The 26,133-nt window shown below is 39.8% G+C and overlaps 1 protein-coding gene across 1 annotated transcript; it reads right to left on the reverse strand.

The window, feature by feature from the left end:
* Positions 1-18,812: 18,812 nt before the first annotated feature.
* Positions 18,813-26,094, reverse strand: MAIP1 (matrix AAA peptidase interacting protein 1). Its single transcript, XM_068544700.1, has 5 exons — positions 25,493-26,094; positions 23,705-23,776; positions 22,302-22,428; positions 20,906-21,053; positions 18,813-19,150 (listed from the first exon to the last, which is right to left on the reverse strand). The coding sequence occupies exons 1-5, from the start codon at positions 25,940-25,942 to the stop codon at positions 19,072-19,074; spliced, it is 876 nt and encodes a 291-aa protein (XP_068400801.1). The 5' UTR covers positions 25,943-26,094; the 3' UTR covers positions 18,813-19,071.
* Positions 26,095-26,133: the final 39 nt, after the last annotated feature.

Below are 26,133 nucleotides of genomic sequence, written 5' to 3' on the forward strand. Positions count from 1 at the left end.
GGTAAACAACCAAAAATGTCTCCAGAAGTTGCTAAATGGCCCTGGGGAACAAAATCATTCCAGTGGAGAACCACTGGTCTAGAGGAACACTTAACCATCTTCAGGTGAATTGCAGTGAAACCTTGGGTACCACAAAAGAAGGAGACTAGAAAACTAGATTGGTAGTACCTTGCTTTTTATTCCTGGCATGAGGACTAGCACAAAGTATTCAAAGGCCGAAATGTGTAATAAATCTAGCTTTAGCTTCAGACATAGACAAAAGATCTAGAGGATGAAGTTTGAAGCTCACTAGAGATTTCCAAAAGAAGAAGGAGGTGAATTAAATATGACTAGATAAAATAATTCATGCAACAGAGGAGGATTTAATTACAGGTGACTGCAGTCTATGAATGTGAATCCAAAATGTGCCAAAGGCACATCATGCAATGATGACTGAAATAATGCTCATCATAAGTGACTGGCTTATAAACCAGGGCTTCCTGGATGGCACATGTGGAATGAGCTGCACATGGCAGTGGCCTTAGTCAACAGGCAAGTCCAGGTAAGCAGTCCAGAAGCTGACAAACTGATGGTATCATTGGCCCATTGTACTGGGATGAGAGTGGTTTATAAATTGTCTTGACATCAGTCCAAGCACTTAGAAAAGCAGAACTAAGGTTGCTGGTCTTAGGTCTGGAAGGATGTGGCATGTGCGGAGATAAACGGAGTAGAGAGAAATGATAGGAATGAGAAAGAAGTGAAACACGCTCTACCCACTCGAAATAAATGACCAAACTGTACTGCAGAAATGCAAATTTCGACACAGAGAAGGCTGCAAAACAGTTAAGTAAATCAGCGTTGAAGGAACTTGGAATGGAAAAATGATTACAGTACAGAGCCCTCCCAAGGAAAACAGGAAACACGCTGCACTGGGGGGAAAGCACAAAAGCTTTCTCAAACAGACAATTCTACATGCAAATGGAAACTTGAAAGGAGATACGGAGCCACCAACTCTCACACAAACACTCAGTAACCACATAACAGCTGCCTGATGCAGAGCCGAGTCTGTGAATATGTCTTTGAAATTATCAGTGGCAACAGCTGAATAGGACAGAAGCTGTGAAGGCTTCTTCTCTGTTAAGAGAGGCTTTTAGAAAAGATGTGGGAGACCACAGACTTCATGATTTCAGCAGCAAGAGAAAAGTGTTTTGAAGCTCTAAGCCATAGCTTGAATGTAAGAACCGCTAAGAAAGTTATGTTTAATTACAAAGAAATCAGCAGAAATTTTCAGTGGGGAAACCGTCCTGCACATCTGTGAGGTTAAACTGCAAAGGAAAATGTTAATGGCTGAAGCAGGCTATCCAAATAATTTAAACATCTTTCCGGAAAGCATTTGACACCGTTCTTTGTAAAAAAAAAAAAAAAAAAAAAAAACCCTAATCTGCAAAAATATATTCTGGCATTTACAAGGCAAGCTATTTTGACCACAAGGAGAAAAAGAAGCCCCCAAACCAATTTTGAGATAGGCTATCGGATTACAGTCAATATTCTGGCATGGCAGGAAGAACACTGAGGCTCATCTGAAATACCATGTGCGGCTGTGATAAGGACATAAATATGGAGAAGGTGGAGCAGAGAGCAACCAAATGATAAAGAGACTGAAAGGTGACATACTTTACATTAGCACGTATCTTGCAAAATCAGCAACTGCACAGCACTTGGTCAGCAAAGAAGGGGATTTATGAGAGAATTTCATTGAGATGTTAGGGAAAAATCTAAAGGGATTACTGATAATGCAGCAGGGCTGCTTAACTCTGAATGTAAGACCAGGGTCTGCAAATTCAGGTGAATAAAAGAAAGAAATTAAAAATATTTTTCCTGTTTGTTTGTTGTGGGAGGGTTTGGGGTTTTTGAGGTGGGGAGAGGAATCTTGAGGGGTGTTGAATGGGAAAGAGGAATTGTCAGAGCTGTGGAAAGGGTAAAGAAGAAGAGCATGGGACTGCCCTGGCGGTGCAGTGGTTAAGACCCTGCACTTCCAGTGCAGGGGGCATGGGTTCGACCCCTGGTCGGAGAAGATCCTGCATGCCACGTGATGGGCCAAAAAAATAATAAAGAAAGAAAGGGAAGAGAGAAAGAAAGAAGAGCATGAATTTTACAGCATCTTGGACATGACAGTATAAACTAGAGAAATAGACATTTTTCTCCTTGGGTCCACCCTTGGTTTTATACATAAATACTTCCCTTCGTGGGTCCACCTCATAAGTGGATTTTGTATAACCCTGCTCTACAATGTAGAAAGCAACTTGTTTCACTGTGATAGAGAATCTGGGTCACATAGATCAGAGCTCTTAATGTCCTCTCTGGCTTCTTTCTTCTGTCATTTCAAGGCCAAGTGCTTAGCCAAGATTCAGCCCAAATTCCATCTCCTCTGGAAAGTCTTTGCTGGCTTCTCCATTGAAAGCGATCTCTTCCTGTTCTGAACTCTTCCACCATGTACTACGTTTCACATTCATTTGACACTGTTTAACTGCCAGAAAGAGGAAGCCAACTCGATTATAAGAAATTTAGAGGCAGGAACAATATCATATATGTTTTGTGTTTTCCCTTAATACCTTTCATTGCACATTTTGGTAGAGGCGTTACTCCTTTGGTAAAAGAGTTAACTTAAAAATGAGTTATGTTTGGTTGATGAAGTACACACAGAATCTCATAATGAGCTCATTGAATCTTATTATCCTAGGAGAGCCATGCAGTGGCGTTCTGTTGCGGTAATAGTAATAGCTACTGTTTATTGTCCCATTACTATATACTTAGCATAAGTTATGACAAGAGCAAAGAAAAAAAAAAAGAATCGAAAGGAGAGTATGTCATTTTGAGTGGTGAAAAGCAGCAGGAACAGATTAAAACTGGGAGAGAACTGGGATCTAATTCTAATTAAGATTTTAAAATGGAAGAGATCAATTTTCTTAGAAAAGAGAAAAAGGACTTTTAAATGCTAATGTACGGCTATATTTACACTACATTATTTCATTATGTTTTCATTTGGTGATCATACTCTATAATATATGAGTGTGTACCTATACATACGTAAATGTTTTTTTTAAAGGAATGCTTTTTTTAAAAAAATAATTTTTATTATTTATTTATTTATTTTATTTTGGCTGTGTTGGGTCTTCGTTTCTGTGCGAGGGCTTTCTCTAGTTGTGGCAAGCGGGGGCCACTCTTCATTGCGGTGCACGTGCCTCTCACTGTCGCGGCCTCTCTTGTTGCGGAGCACAGGCTCCAGAAGCGCAGGCTCAGTAGTTGTGGCTCACGGGCCTAGTTGCTCTGTGGCATGTGGGATCTTCCCAGACCAGGGCTCGAACCCGTGTCCCCTGCATTGGCAGGCGGATTCTTAACCACTGCGCCACCAGGGAAACCCTGTAAATGTATTTTTTAAAGTTCTAGAGGGACAGACACCTGCTAATAACTGTGATTTCCTCTAGGGAATGAAGTAACTAAGTGATTGAGTAAACCCAAACGAGAGCTAACTTATGTGACCACATCCAGTACGGGGTGCGAGAAGAGAGAGAGAGAGAGAGAGAGGGGAGATGATTGAGGACTTTTGATTTACCTCTATTTGTGGATTATTTTTATTTTTATAAATGCGTATTCACGTGTGTATCAGCCAGAGTCTCAGTCAGAAGAAATAAACCACCCCAATTATTTTAACAGTGAGAATTTAATATAAAGAATTTTACACTAGATATTAGAGAATTGAAGAGGCAAAAAGGAGACCCTGAAATATCACAGGGGTAATAGCTGCACAAAGCAGCCATCACCTAGGGCTGGGGAACAAAGAGAGGAGGTTGGGATTGTTACACTTTAGGAGTTTGGAGCTCAGCTGGTGCTACTGCCACACGCCCTCCCAGGACAGATTCAGACCTCTGACAAAGTGGTGTTTGCAAAGGTTGGGAACACTGCAAACTGGAATCAACTGCCTCTGGGGAGGGCTTAGGGTGAAGGGCCATTGCTGGGCAACACCCACAGGAACAGGAAGCAAGCAGGAAGCAGCTAGTTCTTCCTCTTCCTGCCACCTTTCTGTCTCCCTTTGGCGCCCCCGCATGGACACAAGTGGCTGAGCATTTTTCTCAGTCGCAGGGCATGTGCATAGTTTATTCATTAACCTATTTACAGCTTATCGATTAAGCTGTGCTGCAAACTCTATGATTCTGGGGGATGAAGTAAACAATTCAGCTCTGTCATAATCATAGGAGTCAGAAATGGCCTCAGAGAGGTTATAAATGGACCCTATGCTTATGTGGAACCAGTTTCCTTGGAGAGGAACATTAGTTTGGTAGACAGTACACACAGCTAGGAGCCAACATTTTTTATTCTCTTTCTGGCTCTGCTACTGAGTGGGCAGTCTTATATAAACCACATAATCTCTTGTAAAATAACAGTAATAAAAATTAATTCTTGTATGGTGCTTATCATGCGTCAGGCACTAAGTGTCTTACGTATATTAACTAATTTAATCCTTGCAACAGCTCTATGAGGAAAGGGACTTTTGTTACTTCACCTAAGGTCACAAAATAGGGAGGAAAAGACCAGAGTATGAACTCAGCAGTCTGATACACAAATTTTCTCTTCATTACCAAGCGTTGCTGCCTCGCAAACATCTATATGTGGCTTGTTACATGCCAGGTACCTTTCTATACCCTTAAAACAGAGAAAACCCCTCTGAGGTAAGGACTGTCACCCCCATTTTACAGATGAGGAAAATGAATCCAGGAGGCTCTCTGGCCTCCATTTCTCTGTCTGTCAAATGAGGAGGTTGGATCAGCTGACACTGAAGGCTGTTTCTGCAAGATGCTAGGATTCTATTATAAAAGAACTCCAGGGTCCTGGCTAAAACTGGACTAGAAAGACTCGTATTACACATTTGCAGACCCCCTGATCTCACAAACTTGATAATAGCCCAGTCGTGTACAGAAGTACAAAAATTGCCAACTTGACACTGGTTATTATTCCTCATCATCTATTCTCTTGCTAGGAATTAGATGGGAAATAAAAGAAAGGGGGTCAACAGCTTTAAAAAAAAAATTCATTTAGGATAGTATGTTTCTCGCTTTTGGCAATTAGCTCCAAGACCATATCCACATCTGACTATAACCCTACGTGTTAAATTGGGAAGGGGATAACACAAACTTTTTATTACCTTGCTCTTCCCCATTTTTATATTGTTTGACTTTTAGATTTTCAGTCTCTACCACAAGCCTTTGAGATAGGTTAGTATTTTCAGAGCAGAAAGGTTCAGAGACTAGGGAAGCTCGAGATCTTGCCTGAGGACACCCACCTGGTAAGAACTGAACTGGGATTTGAACTTGTGATGAGTTTTACCTAAAGTGACAGTATCAGGACTGCTAAGACTAAAATTGATCTTGTCTTAGAAATCCTATTTTTTTAAAATAAAAACTCTCCTCTCAGTGTATATACCCTTGTAACTCTTGACAAGTCAGGGATAGGGACATTGATAAACCTCCAGCCCTCAGCCAAGTGACCTGACACCAATGAGTCGCTGGCAGCATCACTGTAGCAAGTCACAGGCCAGCCACGTACCACGCTGACACCGTCTGGGGTCCACAGGTCTCTCATGTCCCTAGGAACTTCATACCACACTACGGGGCCTGGTATGTGAAATATGGCAAAACCTTTAAGAACCTCAGGAATTCAGCGATTTTTTTGTAGGACAGACACCCATCTTCTTAGAAATGTTCCTGTGAAAATTGTGCAGGTAGGCAAAATCAAGCCCTCTCTGTTCACCAACAGATGACTTTAGCCGGCACATGTACGGTGCCACTTTTATAAAAAAGTTCCCAATAGTCTTTTGGAGCCTAATCTGCTGGGAAATGAGGGTTTCCCACAATAACAAGAGGCCTGTCTCAGAGAGAGATCTTGATTCCTCATTTGAACATCTGTAGAACCCCTTAAATTGTTTAGACAGGAATGCAAATGAAGGGAGGAGAGCAAACCTCCCCAGGGAATGGTCCTGGAATGCAGGTTCCATGTGATTCACTCTAAGAAGAGTTCAGCAGAAAGAGGGTGGAGAGTTGCTCCAGTTTCTCCCCTTCCCTCCCCAGAAAGGCCAGAAGTCCTCTGGGAATCCTATACTCCCCTATACAACACACCTCCCACAGCTTGTGCCCCATGTCTGCCTCCAACGTGGATATGAATTACTGTAATCAACTATCAAGGTCAACAGCTAATTGAATCCAACACTACTGAAGGGAAGTTGGAAGGCTTTGGGGGTTTGTTACATCGGGTTCAAATCCCAGGTCCTCCACCGACTGTGCAAATCTATGCAGGTACTTTGAGCCTGGGTTTCTTCATTTGACAAATGAGGTAATAATACCCTTCTCATTGGCTGGTGTATTTGTTTCCTATGGCTGTCGTAACAAAGTACCACAAACTAGGGGCTTAAAATAACAGAAACTTTTTCTCTCATAGTTCTGGAGGCTGGAAGACTGAAATCAAGGTATCAACGAGACTATGTTCTCTCTGAAGGCTCTAGAGAAGAATCCTTCCTTGCCTCGTCCAGCTTCTGGTGGCCCTTGATGTTCCTTGGCTGATGGCAGCATAATTCCAACCCCTGCCATCTTTGCACGGCCTTCCCCTCTGTGTCTCTGTTCTCCCTTCTTACAAGGACATCAGTCATTAGATTTAGGGCCAACCCTAATCCCGGACGATCTCATCTCGATCCTTAACTAATTACATCTGCAAAGACTCTATTTCCAAATAAGATCAAATTCTGAGGTTCAAGGTGGACATGAATTCTTGGGGTGGGGAGGCACTACCAACACAGGATAACTGGTTAGGGGGTTGAATGAGAAGGTTGCAGTTAAAGCACCTCATATAATACCTGCACATTATAGGTCTTTAATAGATACAGGGGTGGATATTACTTTCTGTTATTATTGCTGCAGCTGGGGTCATCTTTGCTTTTCTAGGGAATAAAGAAAAAGGTTTGATTTGGGAATGAAAGGACAGGGCTGAGGAGTAGCAGGGGAAGGGGCAGCGGAGAAAAAGTAGGAAGTTCGGAAAGCGGGAGGAGAAAGTGCTGAAGGGACACACATTGCCTGGGCTTGCTTGGTTCCTGTGCCCTCAGAGGCCAAGGCCTGGGATGCACTCGGCATTAGGCAGGAAAACTGGACACCTCAGCCTGGCCCAGGCCAGCCACCTCCCATTGTGGCCTCAGTTCCCTGCGGGATAAGAAACTGAAGAATCTGGGGAAAGAAACTCTCTATGTGCCCACTTCTTCCTCTCCTTCTGGTACAGGTATTTCTGAATTTTTCTTATGGGAGTGGGAGAAGAATTGACTCTGGAAGCGAGAGTTGCAGAGTGTAGAGGCCTCCTCCCTGAAAAGTAAGTGAATCTCAGCACTGAGTGTGGAGAGAAACTCCTGTTATTTCAGAAGATTCCTGAGTCCTGGAAATGAACCAAGCAGCATAACAAAAATATGAAGTCAAAGGCAGCTGGAAAAGCTAGGCCCCTTCCTCCTCAAGGCCAGAACGATGGGCATCCTGGATGCTCTAAAATTAAGTCAATGCAATTCTGAAGACACCGAAATTTCATCCTGATGTAAATTTTACACTGCCAAGCACTGTAGGTAACGGTTTGATATAACTGTGGTACATGTTTAGGTCACTGGAAGAGAACGAAGGGCAAGAAGTGAGTCATGACTAAAAATCATTAAGTATAAAGATTCTCTTGAAGTCTAACTTCTTTCCTCCGGAGACCAGCCCTAGTAGCCTCTCAGCCAGGTGTTTGTTTTTTTGTAAGTGTTCATGAACACTCAGACAGTCTAAGTTCATGGGCTACTTCTCAGAATGTTTTAAACAAAACAAAGCAAAGTAATAATATCAAAAGACAGTTATTAAAATACCAACAACAAAACAAGAGGCTTGTGATATGGTCCATATGTGCTTCTTTCTTAATGTACTACATCACAAGATCTAGTAGCAGGTCCTACAGCTACTGTAATTTTGGAGTAAGGAGGGATATAAACGATATTTCAAGATCTCTGCAGAAACCGTGGTGAGCTCAACAAATATCCGTGATTTGCCGTCTACATTCATCATTGAAGAAAATGCTAAATTTCAGTTGGAGGGTAGTGGAAATAAACACAGTTCTTTTCTCATCCAAGTTCACAGAATTCTATTCTTAGGGATCGGTGGGCCCCATATTTAGAACCCCTATTCTGAGCAAACTTTTCAAAAGTACCCAATTTTTGGTGGGGCTCTGCCAGCAAGCCCAAGTACCAATTCCGTTATGTTAGCAAAGGAGGCCCCCTGCTGGCCAAAATGCGCATGCCATCCATCCCAAAACATTTAATTGGCCGTGTTAGAAAACAATTGGTCAGGCAATTAATTCACTGACTCACGTCAAGAAATGAAGCACAGAAGGCTGCTTGTCAGCCAGGCCCCGGGGTATCGAATCAGTACAGATTTAAAAGCCCCATTTGGCTTAATGGGAAAGTGCTGATGGCTTGTGCTGTTGTTCATTAGCAGAAGAGGTGATGCCAGCCTGGACTCCTGTTTCTAAGGAGGCCGCTTTCTCCTCTCCCGTCAACAATAAATGCAGCAGATTGCTTATAGGTTAGATTTCCCCAGGGGCTTGTCTGACCAGGGTTTTTAAACTCTGCTTTCAGTGCTTGGAGCTTGGAGCCAAGGGCAAAAGAAGAAGAGGAGATATGAATTCAGGACTTAGTATGTGCTAGAAACCAGGCTAAGTTCTTTTCACTTAAGCTTTTGCAGTTAACTCCTCAAGCAATCCTGCATGAAGTTACTATTATTATTATTTACAGAGGTAACTGAGGCTTGGAGAGGAAAGTTGTCACTTGCTCATGGTCACTGTGAATGAATGGCTGTGTGGGCTAGGGGGATGCGTAGCACATCTGATGCCCAGTTTCTGCCGCCAGAGGCAATGAGATTCCCACACCAGTGCCGACTACCGTTAGCACAGAGTTCTGGGGCCTGTTGTCTGGTTTGAGCCCGAGGCTTCACTCTTACTGACGGCGTGAACTTAGACAAGTTTATCAATCATTCTGTGCCTCAGTTTCCCTATCTGGAAAAGGAGGATAATAACAGTACCGGTTGTAACGGTTGTTGTAAAGATTGAATGTAAAACCCATAGAACGGTGCCCAATATCTGTAGATATTCAAGGACTGATAGCTATTATTACTCTGAGAAGATACTGCCTCCTGAACATAAAAGCAGCAACACAGCAGCCAACAGCCTAAACCAGCGTTCCTCAACTACAGGCAGTTTTGTTCCCCGGGGGGCATCTGGCCATGTCTGGAGACATTTTTGGTTGTCACAACTAGGGCCCATCTAATGGGTAGAGGCCAGCGATACTGCTAAACATCCTACAGCGCACAGGACAGCCTCACCACAAAGAATTATATGGCCTCACGTGTTAATGGTGCTGAGGCCGAGAAACTCTGCCCTACCCTGAACACCAGTGAGGTGGAGAATATTCTGCCAGTTATGATGAGGGGCTAGGTTGAAACTGGAAGCCCCCATCCTAATGGAGGGAGGCTAGGTAATAACCAAGTAAATAAACAGGAAACTATTAGATGACAAGAAATTCTGTGATAAAAATAAAGCAGAGTGGCAGACAGGGAGTGATGGAGTTGGGCTCTTTCGAATGGATGAGCAGAACCTTTTCTTAGAGGGGATGGCGTTTAAGTGGGACTTGAATGACAGGAAGTGACCAGACACAGAAGATCTGAGCAAAGAGCCTGGCTGGCCAAGGAGCAATTCCTGCAAAGGTGTCAAAGCAGGGACAACCTTAATGTGACTGAGGACAGAAAGAATGGGAAGTTAGCAAGTATTGGTAGGGAGGGAAATAGGGAGTCAAATAAAATTCCAATAAGGCCTCACAGACGGCTTCCTTTAGATAGTCCTACTTCTTGATGCACTTACTCCCTAGGAAAAAATATTGCCTCAAAGTATTTGACAATAACTAAAATATGTGATTTGTTATGTGATATAAATTTTAAGTTGGTTTTAAAATTGTTGTTGTTTCCTTTAGGAAGCAATAACAGGGAGTCTCTTCCCTGGCAATGAATTAGTTAACAAGGTCAATTACTGGATTTGGTTACTTCCGGTTTGAGGTAAACCATATTGTGTCTTCCTGTTCTCTGTAGCATGGGGCTTGTTCAAATGCAGTACCATAAGAGGAAGTTTAAAAGGAGGGAGACCGGAACACAGTTCCATTTTGCTCCGTTCGAGCCTTTCAGCTGCCCTGAGTAGAATGCAATATTTTGAGAATCAATAAAGCCGGGATAGGAGGCGGGGAGGAGGGCAGGCAGCGTGCCAGCCTTGCCCATAGCTACTCTGTACTCACAACATCAGAGGCTAAGGAAAGGTCCATAAAAGGAATCGATTATCTAATTCTTCCTCTGTTCCTGGTGAATTTCTCACATATTGCTGAGCCAGAGTTGTAATTTATTAAGCAAGTAAATGAAGTAAATTTTGATAGAATGTCTAACAGACTGATTGGTTTATAAAATGGAGTGGGAGGGGCAGGCAGAAGGAGGTTTCTATTTTTGAAGATGGGATAAGCTATATTCAGGGTCCTCCAGGCAGAAATGTGTGTGTGGTGTAAATAACAGGGACTGAGCCCCCAGAGGTCTGGACAGATTGTTTGGAGCATCCTTAAACAGCTCTAGGATCGAAAGTCTTCTCCGGTGCTCTGTTACATTTAGTTTTAAAAATTTGCTGGGCATTGTTTAGGACTATTACCAGACCCCAGTTAGAAAGCACATGGGCTCTTAAAGCTAGCTCTCAGTTAGTGAAGCTGGCAAAGCACGCCAGCCAGCTACCAGAGTCAGCACTGGTTCATGACTCAAGTAACCCAATTAGGGCAAATTGCTGTCTCCTCCTCTTCCTTAATCTTAGGACCCCTAGTTTTATTCAGGACAATAAATTGTACCCAGCTAAAAGACTATGTTTATATTTCCCACTACGACCAAAGTTGTATGTGGCCATATGACTAACTCCTAGCCAATGAAATTAAGTGGAAGTGTTTTGTGTAAACTCTTGGAAAGCATCTTAAGACAGCTGATGTATACACTTAGCTCATTCTTTCCTTTCTCCCATTCTGTTGCCTGGAATATGGATATGATGGTTGGCGCTCTACCAGCCATTTTGTGCTACGAGGACAGGGTCATACTCTAAGGAACGCAGCGGTGACTAGAAAGAGCCTGGATCCCAAAGGCCTTTGTGGAGTTGGCATACCAGCCCAAAGAATCCTATCTCTGCACTTCTGTTGTATGTTATGTAAGAGAAATCAGCTGCTTCTATATTACTTAAATCATGATTTTAAAGTTTTTGTTTAATGCAGTCAGAACTAATCCTAAATGGTACACCAATATTTGTATAATGTACCCATATTGCGAGATTGAATGACCAAGATTAAGTACTCTCATAAAGTCTTATTTTATCTAAGTTTCTTAAAATTATCATTTTGAAACAATAAACAATTTATAGTAAGATTGACACTATCTAAAGTCTTAAATCAAAATTGATTTTGATTTAATTTTGATTTAATCTAAGGGGTATTTTAATGCACCTTGGCAGATCTCATCAAATGAAGAGAATAGAATTCAGGTATTCTATGGCCTTTTTCATTTAAAACTGGTTTAAGACATCTGCAATCATTGGTGTACACAGGACTAGAGAGAGACTAGAGAGATCTTCAGGCTCCTATAGCAGCGTATCAATAATTCTCAGTTTATGTCACCAAAAGATCCCAGAAGTCCCTCTATCTCTTGAGGCTCCTGATCTCCCGGATGCAATCGTGTGCACTGACCGGCTCTACAGTAGCCATCCCTGGGGTTAAAACAAGAGAGAGAGTTCTTTGCAGCTTGTGGTAATCATTATTGCTGCTCACCAAATGCTTCTCAGACTCTGCCTTCCAGCCACATGATAGAATTGTACTTCCTGGATCTCTGTGGTTGAGTAGGGCCAGGTTCTGGCCAGCAAATTGTATCACCTCCAAGTCTGGCATGTATTGCTCATGTGAGACCCTTCAGAGTTGTATTTTTCATTTACCATAGTATCAGGTAGTGGCTGCCCATCACCTGTGTCCAGGAGGGCAGGTGATGCCACCACTGAGCAGTGTCCCCAAGTGTCTCTTATTGGACATGTAGTTTGAACAAGAAATATATCGTTTTTTGCTCCAATCCATTGAGATTTGGGGATTGTTACTGCAGCATAATCTATATTATCCTGACTGATGCATTACACCATCCAGAAAAAAACCTTCCGAGGATGGCAGTAATCACAGAGGAACTGAATGATATAATCTATGGTTCCAGCAATCAGAGAAGACATGAGGGTAAAAGTTCCCTCTGATTTGACTCATACATTTAACCCTTTTAACATCTGCAAATTCTGTTCAAAAGTTGCCTATAACATATCTATGTACAAAAATCTGTCAGTAAGCAAAGCAATCCTCCTGTTTCTCAGTGATTTCAGACCCTATCAAACTTACTGCCGATCCCACATTTACATTCCATACACAACTGGCTCCACCGTGTGGTGTTCAGAATAAATAACATTTATTATAGGACTATAAAAGCAAGGTCACGTAGCCAGTAATACCATATACGCCTTGAGGGGGGGACTGTACATGATAAAAGAAATTTAATGCCCTAGCAAGCTGTACATCCAGCTTACTAGGGCATTAAATCAAAAGCAAGAGGGAAAATGTTTCTGTCATGTGAGCCAGGAAACGCAACAGTAGTGAGGCTCACTCATTTATTTGTTTATTCAACTAATATTTACTGAACTCTACTATGAACCATATATTATTCTGGGCCCTGGGGATATAGCAGTGGACAAGACAGACAAAGTTCCTGCCTTAGTTGGAAAGACAGACAATGGAACAAATCAACAAAGTAATATTTACTACAATGTTGGATGTGACAAGTGCTATAAACCAAATTAAATCTGGGTTAGGGCACAGAGAGAGATGGGGAGGGGTTCTTTTTAAATAATGTTGACAGAAATAAAGGCAAACAATCCATATTTAGCTCTCCTAAAGTTCATTTAGATAAATTACCCAAAATATCAAATACATATAAATATGAACATTCTCTTGCAGACATAAAAGGTTAAAATGCTTCAAGATGCCCAAATCTTGGTTTCTAAACATGATCCTGCCTCAGACTCTTCAGGCTGGTATAACAAAAATACCATAGCCTGGGTGGCTTATACAACAAACATTTATTTCTCACAGTTCTGGAGACTGCAAAGTCTAAGATCAAGGTGCCAGCAGATTCTGTGGCTGGCGAGAGCTGCTTTCTGGTTCGTAGGGGGCCACCTTCTCACTATATCCTCACATGCAGAAGGAGGGAGCTCTCTGGGCTCTCTTTTATGAGGGCACTAATCCCACTCATGAGAGCTCCACCTTCATGACTTAATTCCTTCCAAAGGCCTCACCTCCTAATAACATCCAACTGAGGATTTCAACATATGAGTTTGGGAGGGACACAAATATTCAGTCTATAGAAATTTCCCTCAAAAGAAATCATGACTCCTTGGAGAAAGCACTGATTTTTCACATCTGAGGCAGGAAGTGGACAAGAAGATCCTGGGACATGTTGTTGTGCCAGAAAACACAGAAGCATTCAGACAGGGTCGTGATAGTCTTTAACTTGAAACAGCAGATTATAGGGGATCCCACTGGCAAACTGGGGGTGATTTAAACACCAAGAAGAATAACTACTGTAATTGATATTACATTGAATGATTAAAATTCATGAGTTTGTGGTGATTTTTTTAAAGGGAAGGGGGCTCTGTTTTATAGAATGCCAGCAAAAGGTATTATAGAATTAGAGAATCATTTTGCTAATTATAATGGAATACTGATTCATGTAAGGATTATCTTGTATAGTAATTTCCTGTTGCTGACGTAACAAATTACTACAAACTCAGTGGCTTAAAACAACACAGATTTATCATTTTATAGTTCTGGAAGTCAGAAGTCGAAAGTGAGTCAGCATAGCTGTGTCCCTTTTGCAGACTCTAGGGGAAAATCTGTTTCCGCCCTTTCTAGTTTCTAGATGCTGTCTACACTCCTTGACTCTCACATCACTGCAACCTCTGCTCCATTATAGCATCTCCTTCTCTCTGACTCTGACCCTTCTGCTTCCCTTTTATAAGGACCACTGGGATAAACACTGGGTTCACCCAGATAATCCAGGATTCTCTCCCTATCATGAGATCCTTAATCATATCTACAAAGTGCCATTTCGCCATGTAAGATAAAACATTCAGAGTCCAGAGCTAAGGTTGTAGACATCTCTGGGAGCCGTTATTCAGCCTACCAGAAATTGTATGTATGTGTGTATATATATGTACATATATGTATATACATGTATATGTATATATAATGTGTGTTATATATTATGAAGTACACAAATGTGTATATATATGTACATATATGTATATACATGTATATGTATATATAATGTGTGTTATATATTATGAAGTTCACAAATCACTTACAAGATATTCTTGAATCTAATTAAGCCTTTAGCCCTAACTTCCAGGTTATAGAAATGACACCATAATAAAATAATCAAACACATTCAGGATATGGGACATGCTGTATGTCTACTATCCTAAACTTCTCAAAATTGAAATGTCATAAAAAGGATGGAGGATATCCTAAAAATTTTAAAAAGACTTAAGAGATAATAACAAAATACAATGTGTGAACCTTGCTTGAATCTCAGTTCAAAAAGATATTTTTAAGACAATTGGTAAAATTTTAAATTTGGTTTTAAATATTACATGATATGGAATTATTGCTAATGTTCTTATGTCTATATAGGATAATGTCCTTATTTTGGGGGCATGCATGTTGAAATATTTAGGAGTAAAGTATATGACGTCTGAAACTTACTTTCAAATGGTTTAGATAAAAACCGTGTGTGTGTGTGTGTGTGTGTGTGTGTGTAAAGAGAGAAAGGGAAAAAGAAAGAGATAGCAAAATGTTAATGTTTGATGAATCTAAGGGAAGAGCATATAGTTGTTTATCATAAACTCCTAGAGAAAGCATAGGAGGACCTTGACACTGGTCTTGGCAAAGATTTTTTTGGATTTGACACCAAAGCAAAGGCAACAAAAGCAAAAACTAAGTAAGTGGGACTACACAAACTAAAAAGCTTCTGCACAGTAAAGGAAACCATCAACAAAATGAAAATGCAACCTGTGGAATGGGAGAAAATATTTGCAAACCATATATCTGATAGGGGTTAATATTCAAAATATACAAGGAGCTCATACAACTCAACAGCAAAAACAAAACAAAACAAACCCAAATAACCCAATTAAAAAATGGGCAAAGGATCTGAATAGACATTTTTCCAGAAAAGATACACAAATGGCCGACAGGTACTAGAAAAGATGCTCAACATCACTAATCATCAGGTAAACGCAAGTGAAAATAAAAACCTAATACCTGTAAGGATGTTTATTATCAAAAAGTCAAAAGATTAACAAACACTGGTAAGGATGTGGAGAAAAGAGAACCCTTGTGCACTGTTGGTGGGACTATAAATTGGTACAGCCACCATGTAATACAGTATAGAAGTTCCTCAAGAAATTAAAAATAGAAGTAACATATGATGGAACAATCCACTCTGCATATATATATTCAAAGAAAATGAAAATGAAATCATTATCTCAAAATGATATCTGGACTCCCATGTTCATTGCAGCATTATTCACAATAGTCAAGGTATGGAAACAAACTAAATATTGACAGATGAATGAATAAAGATATGGAATATTTGTGTGTGTTTGTGCGTGTGTGTGTGTGTGTGTGTGTGGTAAATTATATAATGGAATATTATTCAGCCTTAAAAAAGAAGGAAATCCTGTCATGTGCTACAACCTGAATGAACCTGGGGGACGTTATGCTAAGTGAAATAAGCCAAAGAAAGACAAATATTGCATGGTATCACTGATATGTGGAACCTCACCCCCCCGCTGCAAAAATAAAAAAGACAAAAAAAACCCGTTGAACTCACTGGGAGCAACTGGATTGTAAGATCTGTAAGGATAAAAGCTAGTGAGGTCAAGACAAATACCTTAGGACCCCTACCATACCACCTTAAATGGTCAAAATCTTTGGTGAAACGACCCATCACAGTAGGGATAAAACAGCTATATTCAATAACACGGATAGGAAATTTTTTCTGGGGTAGAAGATATGCCAATTTACTTCATCTGTATCTAACATAATTTGGGGGGAAAATTTAAAGATTGGTTAGAGACCAAAAGTGACCCAGTGCATCCAGCCTTTCAACCATCGCTAAGAAGGAGCCAGACGCACAAGTAAAGCCATGTTGGATCAGCTTGGCCTTCACATAAATATTCCCAAGTGACCTCAGTCAACACCACATAGAGCAGACAAACTACCAAGTCAAACCCTGCCCAAATTTATGAGTAAAATAAGTGATTGTTATTTTTAGGCTACTAAATTTTGGGTTTGTTAAATGGTAATAAATAACTTTCAACATTACCGCAGTCAGCTTTGATAGTGTCCTTGCTTCCCAGCCCAAGAATATGTCTCGGGCTACTCTTGCTCGCTTTCTGCATAGACCTGGAATTGCTCCCAATGCCCGTCTCCTTTTATTGAGAAACCATATACAGAGAGCATTATTTGGGTATCAGGTACTTTTTTTTAAGAAACAAAACATTACAGTCACATTCCACTCCCGTCCTCCCCAGGTAGTCGCCACTATAATGAGTTTACTGCCATATTAATCTCTTGCATTTTAAAAAAGTTTTACAATTTATGTATATTTTCACAAACAATAAATCAGTGTATTTCATTGATTCTAAATCACACATTCACCATCCATTTTAAAATCACTGGAGATGCATCTTACAACAGATGGCAAGTGATAGTTTAACTGGTTGCATTTGTTTTCATTTTAGCAATATGTGCCTTACTGATCTATTATCTGTTTCATCTCAGATGAAACAGATTAGCTGTTTTATACTTTATAAAAAATTTAATCATTTGAGCTTATTTTCCTGCAAATTACTTTTCTTGCTAAATATTTTAGCAAACTTCGTTTAGGTATAATTTGCATTAAAAATATATAATAATGTAGGAGCAGGACAGGAATAAAGACGCAGACGTAGAGAATGGACTTGAGGACACGAGGAGGGGGAAGGGTAAGCTGGGACGAAGTGAGAGAGTGGAATGGACATATATACACTACCAAATGTAAAATAGACAGCTAGTGGGAAGCAGCTGCATAGCACAGGGAGATCAGCTCAGTGCTTTGTGACCACCTAGAGGGGTGGGATAGGGAGGGTGGGAGGGATACACAAGAGGGAGGAGATATGGGGATATATGTATATGTATAGCTGATTCACTTTGTTTAAAAAAACAGTATATATATATGATAATTTACATATAACAAAATGTACCCATTTTAAGTCCACAGTTTGGTAAGTCATGATAGCTGTACAAAGCTGTTTAATTTTTCGTTATTAAGCTACGAGCATTATTTATATATTCTGGATACAGTCCCTTTGTCAGATATATTACAAATAGTTTCTCCCCATCTGTGACTTGGCTTTTCATTTTCTCACTGCTGTCTTTCAAAGAGCAGAAGTATTAATTTTAATAAATTCCAATTTATAAATTTTTCTTTCATGATTCACACTTTTTGTCTCCTAAGAAATCTTCCTCTATCCCAAGACAGCAATTTCTATGTTTCCTTCTACAATTTCTAGAGTATTAGCTTTTGTTAAGTCTATGATCCATTTTGCAATCTAAATTTTGCACTAAAATTGTGTATGGTGTGAGGTGAGAGATGAGGTTATTTCCTATTTGAATATATAGTTACCCATTTGTTAAAAAGACTTTTTTTTTTCTCATTGAATAACTATGGCACCTTTGTCAAAAATCAATTGTCCAATATGCATGGGTCCTTTTACTCTATTCTGTCCACTAGCCCCTAACATTTCTTATAAAACAGGTCTTCCGTCAACAAATTCTCTCATCTTTTCCTTGTCTGAAAAAGTCTTTTCTCACCTTTTCTGAAGGATATTTTTGCTGAATATAGAATTCTAGGTCAACAGGTGTCTTTCTTTCAGTACTTTAAAGATGTCATGCCAAGGCCTCTAACCTGCATAGTTTGAGAAAAGAAATAGTCATTCTCTGTATGGAATGTGTCTTTTTTTTTTCTCTAGCTGCTTTTCTAATTTTCTCTAGCTGCTTTTCTAATTTTCTCTAGTTTTCAGCAATTTGATTATGATGTACCTTAGTGAGGTTTTCTTTATGTGCTTCCCTGCTTGTTGAATTTCTTGGATCTGTGGGTTTATAGTTTTCATCAATTAGGAAAACTTTCAGACATTATTTCTTACATTGTTTTTGTCTCCCCTATCCCAACTTCTAGGAGTCCAAATACAAGTATGTTAGAAGACTTAATATTACTTCATAGGGGAGTAAGTTACTGTTTTTTTTCTTTTTTCTCTTTGTGCTTTAGTAAGCCTCACTGATTTTTAGTACTGTAGTGACCCATCTGCTATAATTCCATCTGTTCTTTCTCATCCAGCTAGTGACCAAAGAGGTAATCAAATAGCAGCAGTGATTTTTAAAAATAAATCTTATACATACTTGAATTATTGGTATAAGTGTATTAACCACAAATAAAATATTTAAGGACTATTAATTTAGAAATGTGTAATTTTTTCAATATCTTCTTTATTGTCTATAAAATGAGTTTGTGTATATATACATATACATGTTAACATTAGAAATGATACTGAATATGATGCCAATGATGGGCTGCTGTAATTTTTTTACTTTGACTTCTTCTACAGAAAGTGATGACAATCTGTGGAAAATGCTTTATTGTATCACGCCAATTTACTACAAGGAGTATTTCAAAATAATACAAAAGTAATCCACAGACTTGATTAAGTGAAGATCAACTGATCTGAAAATTTTTTCTTCCTTAGTTCTTCACAGTAATTGCTAAAAGTCCAATAAGCTGATTTTTCCAAGATCGATTATTCTAATAACTTTGGGTGTTCAATCCGTGCAATGGTCCAGTCAGGTTTTACTCCTTGTGTAAACTCCCTCTGAAATCTAGGGAAAAAATTATAAATAATGTGAATCTTATATCAGTCCAAATACTTCCTGGATAACTACATAATTTGCAAGTATATATTAGAGGCAGTTGTTAGCAAAAGCTAACAGTTAATGGTAAATAAAAATCAAAAAGTTTAATCTACCAATTTGATCACAAAATATATCCCCACAAAATCAGACGTGCATTCTCAACTAAAGTGAGTATTTTTAATGGACTGATCTACATACACTCCAACATCTGCCAGTCCTTGAGAGGAACTTCAATGTTATTCTATTGTTAAGCACTAGCCATAATATATGCCTAATATGAGGAGAAATAAATTGGAATATGGTGATAAAAACAGCACTTTCACGGAAGTTGGTTTATGTGATTAGACTTACTCATAGCTTGCACTAAGACCGATCTTGAAAATAGCAGTGTTTATGAGCTGCCCGTGATCTTAGTAGGGAATATCAGAAGAACCAAAGGTTAGTGTTGATTATAGTGTTCTAAATGACATCTTAAAAAAGAGACGATTCAGTAGATTTAAATTAAGTATTTAAATATACAGAATATTTTGGGTAATTACAAATAAAGCAAAATTCAAAACAGAAAAAGAAAAGAAAAAAAGCACAACCCCTTCAAGAAAAGTGAAAAAAATGAAGATATAATTCCCTTTACCTTAGCGAAACAGGATACATTTTCTTTCCTAGGTCATTTTTGGGATTTGTTCATTATTTTAAAGCAAATTTGTATAACTCTGGTGACATAACAGTATTCTCTTTTAGGCAGATATTAAACTATGTCTCCACTGACTCGCTTGACTTGTTCACTGTTCCAAATTTTATTAGTACAATAATACACTATAGTGTCTCTTTTAAATAGTTTGTTAACCTCCCATTAGACAGTACCTCCTTAAGGGTAGGAACTCTTCAATTCTGTATCTGAACCCCTACCAGAGTACTTGGTAAATAGGAGATGGTCACTAAATGTCTAGTGAGTGGATGGTCCATGTGCCAATTATGGCAGATTTTATTTTCCAAAGATAGTCATAACTACATCTTGCATCCCACATGCTCTTCGGCAGTGTGACCTTGCTGCTGCCCCATGAAGAGGTGGAGTCTCTCCATGCCCTTTCACCGTGCAGATCCTGTGACTGCTTGGACCAGCAAACCATGGTGGAAATGATGTTGTTCCAATACTGGGCATAGCCCTTTACTGGTCTAGCATCTTCTGTCTTCTGCCTCTTGGAAGCCAACCACCATGTAAACATGTGACTAGCTTAATACTACCACAAGCCCAAGCCACAAAGAGAGGCCTTGGAGAATGAGACGTCATGTGGAGAAGCCAAGGAGCACCATGGTGCTGCCCACGAGTGAAGAAGCCATTGTGGAAATGAACCCCTAGCTCCGGCCACCCCACTTGATGCCAGAGGGAGCAGAGAAAACTCCACAGCTGAGCCTTTCCAAAATTCCTGAGCAGTAGAATAGCAGGCAAAATGAATGGCTGTTTGATGCCACCGAGTTTTGGAGTGGTTTGTAACGTAGCAATAGACAGCTGAAATACAGTTTAATTAAATTCAGCAATATTACCTCTTCCTAATTTCTGAACACTCCTGTTTCGTGGCCAGTGTGTCTTTCTGACTTTCTCTCTTCATAAATAACTTGTCAAATTTCAATCTTTTTCTTCCTAAAGCTCCCTGTAGTTTTCATACCTTCATACTACCTTCTATTTTCTAGAGAAAGGAAACAACGAAATGCGATTAGACTTACTCATAGCTCGCACTAAGAAGTTGTTTAGTTTCCACGTTCTGATCCCCCAACTTAACCTGGAACACACTGGCTCCACTTATAGTTTCACTGGGGATGTTGGCACTGGTTAGATACCAAAAGCACATCAGGATGTTAACAAACTTCCTTCCTTAGAGAAAAAACATACACACATACAAATACAAATCACAATAATCTATCATCCTTATATCCTTAATGAAATCAGCAATTGGCAGTAATTATACAGCTGTTACAGACCAAATTTTGGGCTCATTCTAGTCTAACTTAAGATACCTGTATTGACACGTTTTTATTTTTAGAAAATTCTCCTGGGGTTTATGACACCTTTCTCTCTGGATCACAGTAGTAAGAGCTACTATTTACTGAGCAGGTACTTTTTACCAAGTGTACTACATGGATTACTTTCAATTTGTGGCATTTTCTAAAATTATGATAACAGATATCTATTGTCAAACCAAAAATGAGGGGGGGGGGACACTTTTTTGCTGCTATGTCATTAACTTAACCCGAACTGCCAGAAAGAAGCCTTCTGTTCTACCCCTAATTCACTTTACTGTGCCCAGTGATTATGACAACGTCCTGTGCAAAAATCAGGTAGTAACCATGGTGCTAAGATGCAATTTGAAATATTAGGAAGAAGAAAATATTTATCATTAAAAGTACCTTTACAAATGTTTCAAATTAACATGTGTGTGAAAATATTTTCACTATTAACAGTCCTCAGTCAGAACTGCCTTAGCAAGTGTGTAAGCAAAGACTAGATTTCCTGTGTGCCTAGCACATAATACACTGCAAATATTTGTAAAAGGAGTAAGTAAGTCAGTAAGTTTTCAGGAACGCTATTGGGAAAATAGGACAAGGAGAAGAACAAGATAAACGCTAAAGTTCCTTTCAACTATTTTCATCGTCTCCAAATAAATCCAATTTGGGAGTTCTGAGTTAATGTTACTTTCAAAACAGTCTTTAGCTAATATTATTTACTTTTTCTTTTACTCTTTACTCCTACTTAACATACAGCTGGACACTTAAAATACTCAATTGTTTTCCTTTCAGTTAGGAAATCAGAAACACAAATATTTTCATTTTAAGATATGGGAGCAGCTTGTCTTAGACAATTTTCATTAACTTAAGTTACAATGCTCTCTTCTGTGAATTAAATAACATTAGGGAAAAGTTCTAGATAGAAAGGCATAAGAAACTATTACCATATCCCAAGTCTTCCAGAGCTAGGGCTTTAAAGAATGAATATATTATTTTCTCTGCAGTTCTATAAATATCCACTTGTACCAACAAAATATCACTATTCCATGATTATTCACTAGTTTAGCTTATCTGGACAATTGTGAGTCGTTTAAAGTTGACTATGCTCCAGCATTACCTTTCTCATCGTAGTAAATGGAGATGTCTCCTGTTGATGTATATACAATTTCATCTATGTCAGCAGCAAGGGCATTTTTATGGTTGTCAGGTAGTGAAGTAACCTTTTCTTTCAATACACGTAGTGTCTAAGTATGGAAAAAGCAAACCATAGTTCACCTGTTGAATTTTCAAAAGCTTTTCAAAAAGTGGAGTGAATTCTTCATAGAATGAATTTTGTAAAAATATTTTTAAATTTACTGCAATAGTTATTCATTTTCAAAAGCAAGGCTGAGGGGCTTCCCTGGTGGCGCAGTGGCTAAGAATCTGCCTGCCAGTGCAGGGGACACGGGTTCGAGCCCTGGTCCGGGAAGATCCCACATGCCACGGAGCAACTAAGCCCATGAGCCACAACTATTGAGCCTGCGCTCTAGAGCCAGAGAGCCACAACTACTGAGCCTGCGTGCCACAACTACCGAAGCCCATGTGCCTAGAGCCCATGCTCCACAACAAGAGAAGCCACCGCAATGAGAAGCCCGAACACCACAACGAAGAGAAGCCTCTGCTCGCCGCAACTAGAGAGAGCCCGTGTGCAGCAACAAAGACCCAATGCAGCCAAGAATAAATCAATAAAATAAATAAATTTTAAAAAAAAGCAAGGCTAAAAGGGATCTGATTATTCAATTAGATAATTCCTAATAGAACTGTTCTTATATAGATTTCAATTCTTATACAGAATTCTATATAAGAACTGAAAGACATCATATTAACTTACTTATGCCTTAAGTAGCAAGTCATTCTATACTTTTATATGACCCCAAGTACCCAAAAGGCAAGATACAGGGACTCTACTTTGGCTGATGGCATGCATACTATTTTATTTTATTTTTTATTTTTTTATTTAAGGGTGATTTATTTTACTTAAGGGTGACAGTGGGAATAGTCATAGATTTCTAATACAAACCAAATACAAAAATCAAACAACCATAAGAATAATGAAAATCTAAATATGAAAAGCTAATCTTTTAGGAGAAAAATAAGGAGACTCTTTTTTTTTTTGCCAATGGTAATGGATATGTAGGGATATTGACAACAACACTGGAATAGCAGAGGAATAGAAAATGCTATACATTGATCAATGGGAAACTAGCTAAATTAATTATATTGCATATACACAATACCATGAAGAAAGCAAACACATATATAGTCTTTGGTTGAACCATATACCATTCTAAGTGCTCTACATTACATATACTATCTCACATAATTTCCCAACAATACTACTACTATCCCATTTTACATGTGAGACAAGAAGTTAAGTAAGCATGCATACTGTTTTAAAGCATAAATAAGGACAATGTATATCATTCTACTGCAAGAGAATAATACATTCATTTTTAAAGGAAAAATAAAAGTATACTTTACCTCTTTGGCCACAAGTTCTTCCAGTAGATCAAACTTACTCTGTGACAGCAACTTGGACACATGAGCAAAAGCCTTAAAAAAACAGTGGGGGGATGGTGGTGATTATTATTTCAAGATATCATATGAAATACCGTACAATGTACAATGCTCATACTTGAATGGCTAAGTGTAACAAAGACTATTTTATGATAAAGGCAATAGACAATGTCAAACACTAGATATTGGTGTTAGGCATAACTCCTCCAAAGTTGGTTGACTTTTCTTTTCTCATATGGCCTTCCCACATGGACAGCAGTAAGTGAGCAGATTGCTAATTATGTATCTACTCCAAGGACCTGGGAAAAGATTGCGTGCGGTGTACATACTACGTCCTCAATAAAAAAATCTCCTATATATTTCCTTTTAAAATAATGATGAAGTAATCAACCATCGTGACTGTTATATGATCCTCCTCTTAATCATGAATATACAGCAGCACAACCTAGACGGTATTGGGAGTCTGGAGATCTGGGTTGCAGTTGTACCTCATTAAGATAGATAAGGCAGGTTTAGTAAAGTGGGAGAAAAGATAATGAGTTTGCACAATCTAATACAGTAGATACCAACTTTGAAGTATGAGATCCCATTTTAAAGTGGGAGGGAACCAACTGCAATCCTCCACATTCCTAGCAGTGAGGAACGGAATTGTGCATTAAGACTCTACCTGTCTTCGAGAAGCTTGCAGTCTTCTTGAGGAGGGAGCCAAGAAAACTGACAAGTTCAAAAATTATGACAGGAATAAGAACAGGATGATTTGGGAGCATACAGGTGAGCACTTAAGCTATCTGCGAGGAAAAGAGAGGGCTTCCTAAAGGAAGTAATATCTAAGATGAAATTTGAAGAACTGGCAAGAGAAAGAGGATGCACAGGTGTGTCAGACAGACAATACTCATAATTGTTATGGGCTGAATTGTGTTCCCCCAAATTCATATGTTGAAGCCCTAACTCCCAGTACTTCAAAAGGTAACTATATTTGGAGACAGGACCTTTAAAGAGGTGATGAAGTCAAATGAGGGTGGGCCCTAATCCAATCTGACTGGTGTCCTTACAAGAGGAAATCTGGATACACACAGAGATACTAGGGCACACATGCACAGAGGGGGGAAAAAAAAACAACACGTGAGGACACAGCAAGAAGGCAATCATCTACAAGGAAAGGAAAGAGGCCTCAGAAGAAACCAACCAACAAGGTGCCCCACCTTAGCAATTAACTTATTCTCCAAATATAGTGTTTTTATCCAGTTTCTACAAAAGAAGGTAAAAAGATTGGAAAGCCAACCAAATCCAAATCAAGGCATAGATAACTAACTAAAGTACAACTTGGGATATGGTAATAGTTTCTTATGCCTTTCTATCTAGAACTTTTCCCTAATGTTATATATCAATACCAGCATACGATCAATATTGTCTTTTTCATTCTGCATAAAATCAGAAAAAATAAAGCCATGTAGCTTTTAAGTGGCAGAAACAGGCTTTGAATCCATTTCTGACTCAAAACCTGTAGAGAGTAGAAAAGGTAATTAAGGGACTTCACCTTGGTGTCTCCATCGAAACCCTATTTCTTGGCGACCTTGCAACAGAAGCAGAAGCTTAATTTAAATCAAGAAGTGGCCGGAGGGCTCTGTGTCTGGGTCACTACCCACGTTATAATTTGAGACCCAGTGGAAACCTCCCCGCTAAACACTTTTGCGTGTTTAATAGTTGAATGCATGAGAGGCGGATAGATTATCTGTAGAAAAATAAACAAACCTGCTTCGCTCCCTCCGTGAATTCTGCGATGCTGAACTCTTGGTCGAAATAGGCCCAGATAAGGAAGGAGTAAATTCGAGTCCGAATCCAGCTGATGGGGTTGGAGAACCCCAGGATGATCATCTTGGTTTTCTGGCGCTGCTGGGGCTGCTCCTCGGTGCTGTAGGTTCGCCGAGGGCAGAAAGGGAAAGCGGGAAGGGTTGTGCGGAGTCCCAGAGGGCTGAGCAGGGGACGCTGAGGAGCCCGAGCAGGCAGCGCCAAGGCCGCGGAGGCCCAAGAGACTCGAGGAAATGGGGCCGCTCCCGAGCCGAGGCGGCGGCGGCAGAAGCAGCAAAGTCCAGCCAATGGCGGCCACACGTCGGCCGAACTGGGAGTCCAGAGTCGGGCGGCCGAGCCCGGCAGAGGCCGAGAAAGCAGCAAGCGGGGTAAAAGACTGACGGCCAGCGCCATTTTTGTGACCTTTTACCCCTTGCCTGTGCAGTATGGAAAGAAAGTCGGCGGGAAACCACCTCGGCGGGACTCGGAGAAAGAGACTGGAGAGTCAAGCTGGCCTGTTACTGCACCTCTGGGTGAGTTCGCCCCTTCCCTGCTCTCCATCACATGCCCGTCGGCCCCCAGCCCCGCGCTCGGAACCCGCCGCT

This window comes from Eschrichtius robustus, chromosome 5, assembly GCF_028021215.1.
Source record: "Eschrichtius robustus isolate mEscRob2 chromosome 5, mEscRob2.pri, whole genome shotgun sequence".
NCBI lineage: Eukaryota > Metazoa > Chordata > Mammalia > Artiodactyla > Eschrichtiidae > Eschrichtius > Eschrichtius robustus.